The 17,290-nt window shown below is 38.4% G+C and overlaps 1 protein-coding gene across 15 annotated transcripts in view; it reads right to left on the reverse strand.

Moving 5' to 3' along the window:
- Positions 1-17,290, reverse strand: part of PTPRK (protein tyrosine phosphatase receptor type K) — a 495,891-nt gene that overhangs the window by 361,777 nt on the left and 116,824 nt on the right. For all 15 annotated transcript variants that reach the window (XM_080664715.1, XM_080664718.1, XM_080664714.1 and 12 more), the window contains exon 2: positions 3,994-4,116. In XM_080664715.1, the coding sequence (XP_080520841.1) occupies positions 3,994-4,116 (123 nt within the window). The remainder of the gene's footprint in view (positions 1-3,993; positions 4,117-17,290) is intronic.

Genomic DNA, 17,290 nt, shown 5'->3' on the forward strand with positions numbered 1-17,290 from the left:
AATTATCAATTGGCTGTCTCCTGCAAGCCCCACACTGGGGATCATGTCAGCAACCTGGGCATTCCCTGACCAAGAATGGAACCATGACCTCCTAGTTCATAGGTCAATGCTCAACAACTGAGCATGCTGGCCAGGCTAAAAGAACACTTTTAGAAATGTTTATAGCAGGCCTTTCAGCCACTCTCTCAGTCACCTGACAAAGGTAGTGTGGGGGAAGAAACTGCTGAAAAATCATTGTAAGCAAACACTGATGGCATTATGCCTTCAAGGGAGAACAAAATTTTCTTCTTTGCTCTACTCTTCTACCCATCTCCAATCGCCTTTAATTCTAATCTATTTATTGACACTGCCTTTCTTCTCTTCTATATTTTTCCAGTCCAAAAAGGTCAATAAAATGAAGCCAATTAAAAAATGACCATGTATTTTATGGAAATAGTTCAATACCAGTTTGCATCAGAATCCAGACTTCTTACTTTAGAATTGCCAAATATTTGAGGTGTTTTTGTTTTTTTTAAGTAAACGTAAAAAGGAAATATGCCTGGCAATTTATTTGAAAATAAATGGATTGTTCATTAAATTTTAATGATAAATCTAAATGTCTCCTTTTTTCCATCTTATGAACAGATAATGTTCAGTGAGCATTTTAAAGGAAAATAGGGAAAAAACGGTATATGTTGTAAAAAGAGACCAGTAAACGAAGAATATAAGAATGGGTGCTCTCTTTCACCTTCTCTGAAGACTAAATACAACTTACATTTGGCAAAAATAAAGTGGCCGTGACCTTTCTTCCTCCTCTGCATGATTAATGACTTAATGTCCTACTAATTGGAAGATGTGCCTGAATTTCAAACACTTTCATTTTCTGTGCATATCATTCTGTACTGTAACCACCTATTAAGCTGTTCATCAAAGGTTAGCCAACAAGGTCATCTGAGCAGTATCTCTTCACCTATTCATTATCCATCTTCAGTGGTAATTAACAATGGTAACATTTCCATAAATCAACATATTTCTGATTGTTCTCTGATGATAAACAGTGAGAATGTGTGTATCCCAGCCCACCCCTTTTTTAGATTAAAAAAAAAAATTGGTCTAAATATACCACAGAGAAAATTCAGGTGACATATTACAGGAGTTTCTTTAATTAACATGTACCAGGAAAATAAGGTTATGTACCTTTGAAGGAAAAATACAAACCTATGCACAAAAGTAAATGAGTCTGCTGACATATAAGGGTCAAACTAAGAAGCCAAGGGTGTCAGCCAGCTAGTACCAATTTATTCCTCTTGCAAGAAAATTATGGATCAGTTCAGCTTCACAAATAACCATTTGCCTACTCAGCCAATGAAAGTGACAATTTGGAACAGAAAGCAGATTTACTTCACTCTACTCTCAAAGAAACATCATCAGGTGAACCAGTTAAAAAACGTTCCAAAGGATATATTTACTATATTCATTAAAAACCATACTTTGGAAATGTATGTAACATTTGGTTTTATTTTCTTAGTGTACTTGTGGTGTGTCATTGTTTATTGTTGATGCTTCCAATTTTTGTTTTTTTCATATATTATTTAGCAAGTTCAATCACCAGAAATGACATTTCCATCAGCCATGTCTAAAACTGTCATGTCTGAAATTCACACTCAGTTTAGAAAGGCTTTTCTGAATTTAGAAAATTCATAAAGATTAAAGTATTTTAAAGGATTCACAGTAAAAATACTAAAAATGTATTTTAAAACTGAAATTATTAGTAATAGCCCATCAATTATGTATGATTATATATTACAATTGATGATTATGTGTTATATAGTATACTACTATATAACATTGTTAAATATTATTATATTTAGCTGTGGGAGTCCAGGGCGAGTCACCCCAAGAGGTGCCTCTGTGGTTTGCAGACTGTTTTGAGCTAAAGGCTACTTGAGCAGCAGGCTCCAGGGAAAAGTCTGCCCCTCCCTTCACTACCTAGAAGAACTTGCCCATAATAAGAGATTACCAGAGATAACCTCTTTTCATCTACCTATAGGGCAGGACAGATTTCTGTTTACTAAGCACCAGCTCTTTTTCTCATCAGGCAATGGCGCTTTGAGACCCCCAAGGCTCCTTACCTCATCCCTGGCTCAGGATGTTTTATGTACCTTTGTTCCCTTTCTATTTCTGAACCTTTCCTGCAGGTGGGGTCTCTGACTCTCCCGTGTATGTAGGGTTCCCCTTAGACATCTATGTATTAAATTTGGTTATTTTCTCAGGCTAAACTAGCCAGAAAAACCTTGAGGGTGGAGGAAAGTTTGTTCCTCCTCCACAGTGTATTATGTACACACTAGTAGCCCTGCGCACGAATCCACGCACCAGTAGCTCTCTGCGGGGCCTGGCCGCTCCGCGCCCATTGCCCAGAGGCTCTCTGCGGCCCAGAGGCCCATCCGCGGAACACTTGCCTCGTTGCCATGGCAACGAAGCAAGCATTCTGCCAGGCCACTCACACTGCTCACTCTCACTGCCCCCGCACCCCCCCCCCCCGGGGACTGGGAGACTCCGGTGGGGCTGAGAAGACTGGGCGCCGCCAACTTATGGCTATGGGCGCCACCATCTTTGTGACGGAATGATGGTTAATTTGCATATTACCCTTTTATTAGATAGGACTAGAGGCTTGGTGCACAAAATTCATGCCCCGGATCCCTCAGCCCGGCCTGGGCCCTCTCACAGTGCAGGACCCCTTGGGGGATGTCCACCAGCCAGCTTAGGGGATCAGGCCTAAGCCAGCAGTCGGACATCCCCTTCGCAGTTTGGGACCCCTCGCTCCTTACTGCCCGCCTGCTTGCTGCTCCTTACTGCTCGGCTCACTGATACTTAGCACTGCCATGGAGGTGGGAGAGGCTCCCGCCACCGCCACTACACTCGCCAGCCGTGAGCCCAGCTTCTGGCTGAGCAGCACTCCACAGAGGGAACACAATGACCACACCAGGGGTCAGCTCCTGCGCTGAGTGTCTGCCCCTAGGTGGTCAGTGCACATCACATGGACTGGTCGACCAGTCTTTCTGGTCTTCCGCTGTTCAGTCGCTGGGCTTTTTATTATATAGGATGATTGTATACAGTGTATCATTATACCACGTTTGTTTCTTTCTAAATATGGGAAGGAAACAGTTTATTCTCTTTAGTACAGTATTTTAAAATGCCCATTTGCATTTTCAACTTTTACAATAAATGTTGTTAAACATATATATACAGGGTTTGGCATTAATTCCAAATTAACATGTAGAATCGGAGTCACAAATATTAGTCTGATGGTGTATAAAGTGATATGTATATATTTATGTCCTAAGTTAGTTAAGAGACATAAATAACTCAACTCAAACTGGTTTAAGCAATAACAAAATATTTAATTTCACAAAACCAATAACCTAAGGATTTAACAAGAACAGGGTAAAGAACGAACAAGGCTCAGCCCTCGTTTTTACCTTTCACTCAGAAAAGACCTTCTCTATTTGACAATTTGGTCTCCAGGCTGCCTTTCCTCAGAGCCACTGTCATGCTCATGACCAGGGACAAGGAGAAAATCAATCTCCCCACCAGGAAGTAAAGGTCCTTCCTTCCTTCAGTCTAATTGGATCAGACCTGTGCAAGTACCAAGTGAGCTGATCTCACAATTTAGATTGTTTTGAAGGAACTTTGTTTTTTCTTCATTTTACTTTTTTTTTTTATTTCTTGGTTTCATTTCCATTTGACTTTTTATTATATAGGACTAAGAAGAAAACAATGTTTTCCCAAAGTCAGAGATAACAAAGACACAGTGAGCTCATGAAGAGCAACGGGATTAAAGAAAGATACTGAGGGGAAAACAAAGAATATGTGAAGGCTCTGAGATGTGCTCAAGTAGCTTGACCATAGTAGGGTGTTGTAACAATTAAACTACTGTGTTATACCAAAAATAAGGAGATGCTGCATATTCCAAAGCCATTCCCCCAACACTGGGTAAAACAGAATGATTCTCACCTTGAGGCATGTCAGGTGGCAGATAATGAGGTTCTTGAGCACTAACATGTACCCATTCAAAGTCATCATACAGATCCTGGTGGTAATCACAGGCCCCAGGACCATCATCAAAAGTGCAGCCACCTGAAACCGGAAAAGAAGGACGCTTAGATCGCTACATTCTAAACATGTATGCTAAAAATGAAGACCATGCTGGAGAAGGAAACACACTGAAATATGTAATGTAGTACTATAATTTTAATAATAAATGGAACTCTCCTGCTTATCACTATTCCTGTTACATTTTCACATAAATTAAAATGTCTATCAGTAGCTCCAGTTGGAACCTCAAAAGGAAGGCTGAGGCACAGGTTTTAAAATACTAAAAATAATATGAGATACATGTACAGTGTTAGATACACATAGAGGGGGTCTTACCTGAAATTTATAAACCACACAGAATCTAAACAGTTTTTAACAACTTTAGTGGATATAATGGGGAACCGAAAAAGAATAAAAACAGTCTTTCTCCATAATGCAAGTTCAAAAAGGTGAAGTTAGTACTTAAGTCTAGCAAGTCCCTTGATTTGAAAGAATAAGTTGAAATCTACTTATGAGGAGGCAGAAGGAAGCTAGGTAGATTAGGGGTGGGACCATGGGAAGGGAAGTACAACTGGGAACCCAACTAGATGGAGTTACTAAGGCACCCCACTGAGCGGAAAGGAAGGGGATGCATGCCAGAGGCATGAACTTTAAAATGTATGGGTATTGCTAAGACAGGCCGCCTGCAGATAACCAATCACAAGGCAGTAAGGTGTATAAACCAATCAAAAGGATATTGCTAAGGCAAAATTCTTTGAAAAGACCAATTAGGAGCTAGCAAGACTACCCACCCCCTAAATTAAAAGGCACATACTTCCTCTCGCTCTCTCTCTCTTCTCCCCTGCACGTTATGGGTTCCCGACTTTCATTGGTTCCAGGGTGGGATGTAGGGGGAGCGCGTCCCTGTGCCCATGTGGCTTATGGCCATGAGGGCCTCCACACATGACTATTAGACTTTAATTAGCTTGGACACGAAACTACTCCCGACTGTAATATGGAAGGAAGCTTGGACACTGGCCTGCTCCTAGGACCCCAGCTGCACCTTTTCCAGGACTGGCTTCTCCCAATAAACTTTGGTTCCATTAATTGTTTTTGTCCATGACTTCATTCTTCGTTTTTCACGAGTCTAGAACTCGGACTCAACAATACCCACGTTTTTTGGTATCATGTATAATAGCAAATGAAACAACTAAAGCTTTACAGAGTCTAAAATGCTTCAATATTTTATTTAGATTACTTTTATACACAATTATGACAACATGAGGGGGGAAACTGAAGCATGAAACCCATCATATTAGCCAATAATCACACCCACCACTTCCGCTTCATTTAACAACAGTTTTTTTAAATGGAGGTAGCTTTTCCCCTTTACATGAGTCACTTTTCCTGGCTTTATTTTCAGGGAAAATTCTATGACAGAGAGATTAATTACATTTGCTTTTCAGCCCACATATATACAGGCACATACAACTCAACATATTTTGTTTATTCAAATCATGAAAATAAGAACTGGCCTGTATGTCTAATCATGAAAGAAAATGGATTAGTACTAATGAAACTCCAGCAGCGGGTTTAATGAGGGAAACCAATCACCTGTCTCCTTTCAAGTAGCTTACTTGTTTAGTTTCCGAGGGGAATCTTTATGAAGAAACTCAATGAATTCTGTGACCAAACAGCAGGCACAGGGGTGGTAAACTGCAGTCATATAAATTCTCAGTAAGCAAGGAATTCATTTTCCTCATCAAAAGTTTGTCATTTGCATATGAAAAAAGTTACGTCCCTTACTAATGAGAGAAACAAGCCAGCTTCACAGGCAAAGAAGACAAGATGGGAGTCGTCCAGAAGGCACTTAGGACCTTTTTCAAAGCAGAATACAGACAATCCTCGAATTACGTCGGATTCGACTTATGTCGTTTCGTGGTTACGTCGCCATCTCCCTTTTACAGTATTCATTAAAAAAAAAAAAAAGTTCCGTCATCTCGACATATGCACAGATGTGCTTTATTTTATTATTTATTTACCACAAGTAAAGGTCAGGAATTGTTATCTTTGCTTTAAATATTTGTTACTGTGTCACTTCATTACTGCTCTGTGTGTGTTCCATGTGAGTGACGTAGATGCTTATGTAGGTGGGCTCCGACTTACTGCGGAAATCGTGATACATCGCGCCTTAGGGACGGGTCTCCGAGGTCACCCGAGGCCTGCCTGTGTGTATGTGGGTATCCTTGATTCGCTCATATAACTACATCATATAACTACATCAACCCTTTAAAACAACTAAACTTCAGCAGCTTGAAAGCTTAATACTCTCCTTTAAATATGCTTAAAATAGCCTTTCTATAAAATGCTCTCATAAATAAATGATGTATTTTTAATTTAAAATCAATCAATGAAGAGAAGTTGCTAGGAAATGCATCTTTACATAGCAAGGGAAAGTTTGTTATTCTTAAAATATAATTTGCTATCAACCCCAAAATGACTTCTAGCTTAGCAACACATGCCTTGAGGGCCCCCACTGCCCTTTGTAATGGTGAGTGCCCTCTCTATGTAAATTTCAACTACCAGTGGAACCCACATTGGCTCATTTGAAAGACAAATGGCCTTAATTGCTGTCCTTCAGAGCCATTGTTAATTTTAGACTCCAGGTTCTGAAAAGCAATACCTAGGAGTAGCTGTGCAAAAAAAGTGGGTCAACCCCTACAGTTTGTTGAGCATCACTGCCTTATCCGTCAAGAGACCTGGAAATAGCTCCTGGTCCACTTGACTTCAGTGTTAAGAACACCTTTAATTTAAAATAAATTATAATCTAAGAGGTACCATATATCCGTACACCACATATAGAGCATCTCGATAAATCTATAGTAAAAGGTTTTTAAAAATCTTTTTTGTATTTTATACTAATTTGTACATTGTATTAATGCAATGCACTAGATGACATAATCCAAGTCATATTTTTAAAATAATTATAATAAAAGTAATAATAATTCTAGCAGTCATATACAGTTTAAAGAGGAATGCGGGGAGGGATGTGGAGGTAGAGAATTTTATTCAACCTTACAATAGATATGACATACTATATAGGAGCTGATTTCATTATACACAATCCCTGTTCACCATTTAAGGTCCACTAGAAAGCCTAGATATAAAGTCTTTTATAATAAATACATAATCATCTATATACATGTTACTGAGTTCAAGACAACTTTATGTATAGTATTATAATCTAAGAGAAATACCTTAGCAGGGTTCTAATTCATGAATAGAAACATAACTCGTGAATTTTACAGTTTCACTGAGCTAAATGGAAGAACAAAAGAAGACAATACTGAAATGATGTTCAAGAAATTTAGTTAGGCAGAGAGGATGAAAATTGAGCAAGGAAACATCTTACATTCTCAGTTGTTGTATTTGCTAATGGTGATAAGACCATAGCAAGTACCTGCAAATCATGTCAGGGAAATGGTGACAAGTTCCTGGACTCTTAGAGGATAATTACAGCTGAATAGCCATTTCACAGTTTGCTAATCCCTCTGTTGGCTTCCACTAGACTAGAGCAAGCCATTTACAAGGCTTTGCAAGCTACTTACCTAAAAATAAAAATCAAGCTAATTTGGACTCGCCAGAATTTTTTTTCATTCCTAAACACTCACTGAAATACTAGGTACACCCCTCCCCCAAATAAACTATCCCTAACGCAAAAATTATATGGCCTTTCCCCCAAATAAACTATCCCTAATGCAAAAATTATATGGCCTAAACATCTAGCCTTTCCAGAGACTCTTCACTGCTTAAACAGCTGGTGGTGGCTCTGTGAGAGAGTGTGAAAATAGAGACCCTTTCTACGGAATCACAGCATAATGGATGCAAAACTCAAATCCTTTCTTAAGTCAAGCTTCTCAGTAAAATGCAGGGTCAGGTTGATTGAGAACGGAGTTGAACTGGAAAAAAAATAAAACATCAACAGGGCCCTGGACAGCTCTGAAGATTTTATGAAGGAGATTTATTTTAAATCCATTATACTAGGATCTTCCTCTTTCTCATCTGACCAGTCTTAACTTTCTGATTGAGTATAACAGCAAGAACTAGACAGAATTATCTTTCACAGTTCTATACTATCTGTAAAGAACACACTTTGATCAACTAAAGATACAGACAGTATTACGTTTTATAATTTTAATTACTTGGAATATAGTTTTAAAAGGTAAGAAGAAAGACTTCGGACAAAATGGGTTGGCAAAAATAACAGCACAGGTGCTTTATGACCCTCAGAAATGGTCAAATTAAATTTTGCAACTGTGAATTAAGATGGGATACACAAATTTGCTCACTTAGTGATCATCAGCTTTGGAAAAAATATTTTCTCTATTAAGGACTCAAAGAAAGATTAATACATGTCACATCAGGCCACATGCATACTGAATTAAACTAACTTTGAAAAGGTCAGCTTTATCTATGCTAATCCGAAATCATAATATAAGTTTACTGGTATAATCCCCAAAACTCATTACAAAGAAGCCAACACATTTCACACACAAAAAAAATCAAAAGAAAATAAAACTTATTACAGTTCAAAAGAACAAAAAGAAATGTATTACTGAATATCTTAAATGTAATTCCATTTATAATCTGAGTTCATATAGTCTATGCCCAGAAAAATAGACTACTGGAAAAAGTATAAAAATTGATGCTTTTAAGTAAAATTCATATTTCATCTGAAATCTTCTGGGATATCTTAGTGTGTATGTATATATAATTTCTTTTTCCTTTCAACTCCAAACTTCTGAGAACACTGTAAGCACAAAATAAAAACCGTCATATTGTGATCAATGTTTGTGTAATTTATATCTGCTCTAAGGATGGGTAACACTTTTTCTCAATTTAAGTATTAAAATTCAAAAAGGAAGAGATATCCCAAGTAAATGCAAAGGACTAATGCCTTTGAGGGCATGGTATGAGTCACTGGTTATAATACATTGCTCTGGTTCAATACCAAAGTGGAACGACTGAAGAAAATTTATGAATAAGAATTCCTTAAAAGATAATCATGTCAGATCCAGAAAAGTCCTTTTGCCCTGCTTGTAGTTAATTAGTATGTGAAAATATTATGTGAGCCTAGTTTCTTCATAAAGGAAAGGAATTGAAACTCATTTGTGGAAATCTAAACCTATCATTTAATGATACAAAGGACTCTTAATGATGAGAGAAGAACTCATTTCAAACACACCCACAAATTATCTAACTTCATCTGAAGAATTCCATTTCCAGCCAAGAATATATATTTAATATATATAATCCAAGATTATTTAGCTTGTAAGACTTCTATTGAAATTGTATATGATTCAAAGCAAATGCTATACTATACTCCAACTGACAGACCAGTCTTTCTTTCTTGGGACTGAATTAACCAGAATGGAGTAAGTCCAATTTCACTCCCCTTTATCTTTGCTGAGAAATGAGATTAAAATCTCCTAAATTTCAATTATTTCAATTAATAAGACCTATGGAATTTTAAGGAACTGGCACACACCACTACTTAGATGGTAGAAGACAGTGTTTGTAGACGCAGCACGGAGTGATGACTAAGTACATACACAGCTTGGCTATTTTGCTGCTTTGAGCTTCCATTTCCTCCCCAGGAAAATCAAGATAATAATAGACACAGTACAGTGGTATGAGGATTCATGATAATACTTGTAAAGACCCTAAGACTCAACAAGTTTGATTTTAAAGCACCCTTCTTTTCATGCTCCATTCTTTACAGTGGATTCTGTATAACTAGTATATGCTATACAAGTGAAACCCTATGCACACATTAAACCACTAAAGCCTAAATGAGAAAGAAACTTATGGCTTCCATTTAACATACCCAGAAAAACTAAATAGAATTTCCATAATGGCGATATTACCATATTACCATAATCAGGATTCCCTGCACACCCACATCAGATATGCTTTCCGTTAGGAAAACACCTTCCTTTAGATCAGAGGTCAGCAAACTTTATCAGCAGAAAGTCAGTTAATAATATTTTAGGTTTTGTAGGCCATACCATTTCTGTTGCAACTACCTCACAGTCATTGTAGCAAGAAAAGAGTCACAGACAATACCTAACAAAGGCGCATGGCTGTATTCAAATAAAACTTTTATTTACCAAAACAGGTGGCAGGCTGGCGCTGGCCTGTGGGCCATAGCTCACCAATCCCTGACTTAGATCACTGGGATACTAAGTATTCTGAAAATGATGGGTAGTGCACAGTCTGGTTAAAAAGCTGACAGCCAAGGACCTTTGATTTCTGCAGCACCTCTATATTACTCAATTTTCTTTCCTATATATCAACATGAGAAGCAATAGCCACAGCCAGGAAGCTGAAATAGCCTCTGAATTACAATAATATGCCTGAAACGAAATCAAATTGTCTGGCTGGAGAGAGGGATAAGTAAAAAGTGAGAATATGAGGGAGCTAAAGACACTTTTAAGGTATGCTCATCTGGGCTTCAAACTTTAGGACCACAAAGGGCAATATTTTTAACACTGTGTCCCAGCATATACATGGCATCCATGCACGCAAATATTTACATACATAGTGTGTAGGAACACAGGAATACATTATTCACTCATGTTGGAGGAGGTCAATGAGAGGACATGACCACTGGCTGACCCAAGACTTGGACCCAGGCAATTGGACCCCCTCCCATGTCCTTGGAATAGATGTTCCACCCACTGAAAAAGCCTTTAGAGAGAAATGTGTTATTGAAACCATCTGAATGGTATTCATGACTGAACCCTGTTAAGGACTCTATATAAACTTTTAGGATGCTGGCAGGCAGGTGTGAGGATCTGCCCATCTTGTGACCACCTATGGCAGGCATCATAAGTAAGTTCCTTTGCTTGTTAGAAATGCCACCTACCAACCCGAGTAGTCTGCCTCTTTTTTAGGTCTCTCCCTCACTCTCCATGTACAGTTTCGAATTTTACCTAGGGCATTCCCAAGGTTACAAACCAACAACTCAGTTCTTTATTTTCTTCTTCTATAGGTCACAAGTCCAGAGTTCTTTCTATAACTAAAATAAAATGAAGAGCAGTTGTGGGAATCAGGAAAGGAAATATTAAACAAAAAGAAAAAACTAGCAATTCTCTGTATGAAATACATGTAAGCATATGTCCATCATGGGAGGGGACCCAAAAGACAGGTGTAAGCAATCCAAGTCTCTGTACCTACCGTTCAGGCCTCTGGCACAAGCTGAAGTCCCAAAATAAGCCTGTGAGACCTGGTAAGCCCTGATACTATGCATGTGACTTCATCTAACCTCCTTATGCAGTTAATGACTGATTACATGCCAAACAGCCATAGAAATGATTTCACAGATGAAAAGTGGTATATTAAAATAGAAAAGGAACTATTCATAAAAAGTATCTCACCAGGTTCACAGAACAAGAAAGTATCAGATCCAGGACCTGAATCCAGGGACAGTGCGCTCTTAACTCTTACCCATTACCCAGGTAATGAAATGGTAGAGCCTCATCCTCTGAGGATAAACTGTAGTAAACTTTGAACCACATCACATGGCGGTCTCTCAGGCCAGATGCCACAGACAGGAGAGGATCTTTAACAGAGCAATAAAAGCCTCACTGATTAACTAGTAATGTCAGCAAATAATTTTATTTAAATAGGTAGACAAGGCTGAGAATTTGTATGATCATAACACTGTCCTGTCACTCTTGCTTGACAACCTTTAAAATTCACCTATTCTCCCCCGAAACGTGTATGAACAAGTGCCTTTCCTAGCTTTAAAACATCACAATAAATTAAAAGCAATTTTGTAAGGGCAATTTTTGCAGCAGCCCTCACATTAATCCTAGAATAAGAAACTAAGTGCTTCTCCAAAGATCATTAGTGTATTCACCCAAGTGTCTTTTCCTATTTTTTATCCTTTTATCTACTCCAGTAAAATTTTTTTTTTTTTTTTTTTTTTTTTTTTTTTTGCTTAGTGTTAGATACACAATCTAGAGAAAGCCATTGAACAAAGTAATTGAAAGTAAATGTACTGAAAAATAAAATTCCCAACTAAACCCATATTTACATTTTGGTAAAATTGGAATCCACCCAGGCTCACATTTAAACATTTCTTTGTTTTGTTTTGTTTTTCGTGGAGGGATTCCTGATGGGCTCTACTTCACCCATATCAGACACATTCTGGCTAATTTCAACTCAAGCATGATGGGTAATAGATCATGTTTCATTTATGAAGAGAGTTCTGCTAAATGTTGAGCCATGTAAAATGGAATTGCACAACCCAACCTCCTAGAGGAAGGGCAAAGATCTGCTTTGAGGCTTTGAATTTAAAGTTTTATATCAGATTGGCAAAGGAAACTTAAATGCACTCGGCTACATTTTAAGAAGGTCAACAATTCAAAAATTTTTGTAAGACTTTGAAATACACTTCAAGAAAATGATAACTAAATTATATTCTTAAAAGTAAAGAATTATGGTTCTTTCTGCCATGTTCTTTATTTATAAAATAAACTAGATATCATTATTTCCATCAATAGATAACTACTGCTATGAACACATTAATTAATTCTCACTCCACGCACCATTGAAACAAACAGTTTGGCCAGGTCCACAGCTAACAAGCCACTCACACAAACACAAGAAAATCGTTACGTTGGCATTGAATGATGTCAGAAACCTTGTTGTCAGGGATCTTTGCCCTTTTTCTCATAAAGGAAGCATTCTAGGCTTGAACCACAGGTTTAGTGAGGCTTACTATCGTCTTTGAAGGTGTCAACTTCTAGGTAAGTCAGTGCTGAATCCTAACTCACAATAAAACTTTCTCTTCTCAGAGTTCCTTGCTCTAGAGAGTACATATATGTTTACCATTTAGTGGAACTACCACATAAAATAAAGATTTCTCAAGCAACAAAAATCACTGCTATACAATGACATTTAAATGACATGTAATTTAATGGCCATTCTAACCTAATGGAGAGTCCTAATTGAGAGAACTGGTGAATAAGGTTTTACATGGGGCCTCACCAAGATTCAGGTCTGACTATATGTTTATTTTCTCATCTCTAACCCAACAGGAAAAAAAAAATACAACACAACAATTTGGCTTCATTTCCATCTCTACTTCTACCTACTACACAAGAATACTGTGTCAATTAATTTGAAAAATCTCTCCACAATATCCGATGATATTAAATTTAAGTGCTCTGAATATTTAAGTCATCATTAAGTTAGGATTTTAGTTAAAAAAACATCTGGGTGAGAGTCTTATTATTGTTTTATATTTACATGGGATTTTTAAAGTAATATAACCAATAATTTGAAGAATTAGAAAAGAGAAAATAAAAGCTTACAACCATATCCCAACATACCTAGGCCTTTGTAAAAAGATAAAGCTATATGATTACAAATTCAGTTATATGCTAGAAATTCATGATACTACTGACCCCCGACCCCCCGTAGAACTCCTAAAACGAAAACCACTACAAATCAACTAATTTCTACATGAAAAAAATATTTTAAAGATGTCGACTCTGCCTACGTGAGAATTTCATAAAAAATTCAAAAATATAAAATATGTTTTAGTGCAAAAAACAACTCTGGGCTTGGAAAAATAACTTAATTGAGGCAGAAGTTATTGTTTCTTTGCTGCAAACTTCACACAGATCAGGGGCTCATGGTTCCCAAGAACAGTAGGAGTAAAAATACATAAGGACTTGAAATATCTTTGTCTCATCAAATTTTGATGATTGGGCTGAAGCATTATAAGCCGTGTATTTAACAGTTTATTTTAATATCCTCTCCAGTTCTTGCTCTAAAGCATAATGACCAACTTTAAATCTATCAAGCTGCACAGTTTACTGATCAAAGCAAACAAATTTCTTCAGAATGAAATATAAAAACCTGAATTTTTTCTTATCCACTCCCAAAGATATATTTTAATTGATTTTTTTAGAGAGCAGAAGAGAAGAGGAGAGAGAAACATGTATGTGAGAGAGACACATCAATTGGTTGCCTCCAGCACATGCCCTCACCTGGGGACTGGGATTAAGCCTGCAGCTGAGGTACATACCCTTGACCAAAATCAAACCCAGAACCCTTCAGTCCTCAGGTTGATACTCTATCCATGGAGCCAAACCTGCTAGGGCAAACCTGGAAATTTTTAATTTCAAATATGAGAGGTGAGAAGCTGACAAATAAGGTTTGAATAATAGATGAAAAGCAGTAGCAGTATGAGATAGCATTTGAAGTCTGGTATCTGCTGTGCAGTCAGACAGCTTTCCAGCCTTCTCACCTCAAGCATAGCTTAGATTTTGGAACTTTCGAATCTCTAAAAATCCTCCTAATGAAAGAGTAATATGCAAATTAACCATCACTCCACTACACCCACAAGCCACATCCACATGCCAATCAGGAGCGAATATGCAAATTAACCCAACCAAGATGGCTGTGGCCACGGAGAGAGTAGGATGGAGGCTTGGGTTTCCCCGGCGATGGAGGAAGCCAAGCTTTCTGCACACCCTGGCCGGCCCAGGCCTCCGCTTAAGGCTACAAAGTTTCAATTATAGAAGATAAATAAATCCCAGATCCCAGGGCCTCCACTTGGGTCGCTGGGGGGTGTGGCTGGCATGCAAACCACCACAGGCCCCTCACCCAGGCTGCCCCACGCCCCAAGGGAACCCCCACCCTGATCCGGGACACCCTTCAGGGCAAACCAGCTGGCCCCCAACCATGCACCAGGCCTCTATTCTGTTTAATAAAAGTGTAATATGCAGATTGACCATCACTCCAACACACAAGATGGCTGCCCCCATGTGATCAAAGATGGCTGCCCCCATGTGGACAAAAGATGGCCACCACAACATGGCCAGCAGGGGAGGGCAGTTGGGAGGGACCAGGCCTGCAAGGGAGGGCAGTTGGAGGCGATCAAGCCTTCAGGGGAGGGCAGTTAGGGGTGACCAGGCCGGCAGAGGAGGGAAGTTGGGGGCAAACAGGCTGGCAGGGGAGCAGTTAGACATCAATCAGGCTGGCAGGGGAGTGGTTAGGGGGTGATCAGGCTGGCAGGCAGAAGCGGTTAGGGGCAATCAGGAAGGCAGGCAGGCAAGCAGTTGGGAGCCAGCAGTCCTGGATTGTGAGAGGGATGTCCCTCGAGGGGTCCCAGATTGGAGAGGGTGCAGGCTGGGCTGAGGGGCACCCCCCCCCCCGCCCCGGTGCATGAATTTCATGCCCCGGTCCTCTAGTAGATAAAATAAAAGACATTATTACCATGTGGAGCTGACAAGGCCATCCTGGCAAATAATTAGTAAAAAAACAAATTGTCCTAATTAACGCCCCAATAATCTTAAGAAAAATCTGTCATCCTTGCTACTTCAGTAAAAGCAAATTGCAACAAAAGTGAGGGGTTTTGTCTATATCACTTGCAAAACATAAAAGGATTAATATTATCCAGTGTTGACCATAGGTGGGGTGACAATAGGAGAGCAATTGTCACTTTCTTTTTTGAAGAGCAATCTGGTTTTATTTATCAAAGCTTTAATACACTTGCCTTTTCATCCAGCAATTACACTTCTGGAATTCTACCCTACATAATAGTTAACATATTTGCATTCCTGAGTCCTATGAATACAAGCCAAGTCTACCAACCCTTCAATAAAACAGAAACAAATTATTGTAGGTCTTTTCAAAGACAATACAACTACCTTTTCAAGCTTGCAGGGCACTTACAGCAAAATTGCTTGCAAAACAATCACAAATGTTGGGTTAATGACAGCTGGATGTAATAGTTAATTCACATGGAGAACCTAAATGTTCAATATTATCAACTAGGGAACATGAAAACAACACATATTTTAAGAGGTGAAGTATTTGGCAAATGTTGAGAAAATAAAAAAGGTCCACAGATATTACAAAGATAAAGCAATGTTGAATCAAGTGCACAAATGGAGGTAGGAATGTGTCACAGGAGATCAATGACATGAAAGTAACCTTCCCCAGCCACTAATTCTTTCAACTAGGTATTTCAGCAGATTGAGAAAATAAACAAAGGAAACTACTTATGAGAAGTAACATTTTAATAAACCATTCAAGATAAGATTAATTACACCAATAGCATTGTAAGTCGGCCAAAAACAAAGTTATCTGAAGAATGACTTTGAGCATAACTTCCTAGTACTATACTGACATAAAACAGCATAGCTTAGCTCCCTTTCACTTGTCACTTCAGTAACTTCAGGCCTCATCTGAAGGTACAACCAGAATGCAAAGGCATACTAGAGAACCAAACATGTCAAAAACGCTTCTGATGCTACTTCATCTGCAAAGGATGCGTTTATAACTTTGACAGAGAATGTATACATATACACATTTCCATATGAAATGCTTGAATATATTTCCATGGTCATGATGTGACTATGCAGCTACTATTCATAACATTATTTAATGCCACATTTTTCTAATAACTGATATTAGTGAAAGAAAAACCTATTCCTAGAAATAGAATTTTCAATAGACGGGTTACAATTCAATCAACTGGTGAAATCACATGTTAAACTTATTAGGGGAAATAGGAAAATATCTTCCAACTTCAACTAAGCCCCTCCTCTTATCTCTGAATTTTGTGTTTAATTTTAGTCTACAGATTGGATGTTAACAAAGAGCTTACTTAGAATCAAGATAATGAATAGAACAGAGGAAGCAGAAAGGAAGAAACCAAGACATGAAAATTATGGTACAGAGCAAGTAATCTGCTGATATTCCAAGTAGTTGTATTTGATTGAGATTCTTTCAGGACAAGATACTTTACAGAGTGGATAGTGTCAGGAAGAAAGAATATTGGGTTAGAGAAAATAGGAGGTAGAGGCCCAGAGGAATGAAAGCCTCTGTTGGAAAATGGACAGAAGATAACTGGGGAGAGGAAGGGGGGAGCTGTGCTAAAGATAGAAACTAAGAGCTAGAAGAGTCCAAAGGGGTCGAGGACGGAGATATAGAGACCTCTAAGGTGAGACCGAGATGGACATGATAGTTGAGAGTCTGTGACCTACTCAATCTAAGTAGCATAATACAGGTATAACAGGTAGACTACTCATGGTACCATGAATTGTGTAAACGTGTCTCCTTTGAAGAACTGCCTATATATACATAGAAGGATTTTAGATAAAAAAGAGGCACTTAGATTCTTGTTCGATGGGTTTTTAGCTCCAACCTGTTA

Source organism: Plecotus auritus (genome assembly GCF_963455305.1).
Source record: "Plecotus auritus genome assembly, chromosome: 4".
Taxonomy (NCBI): domain Eukaryota; kingdom Metazoa; phylum Chordata; class Mammalia; order Chiroptera; family Vespertilionidae; genus Plecotus; species Plecotus auritus.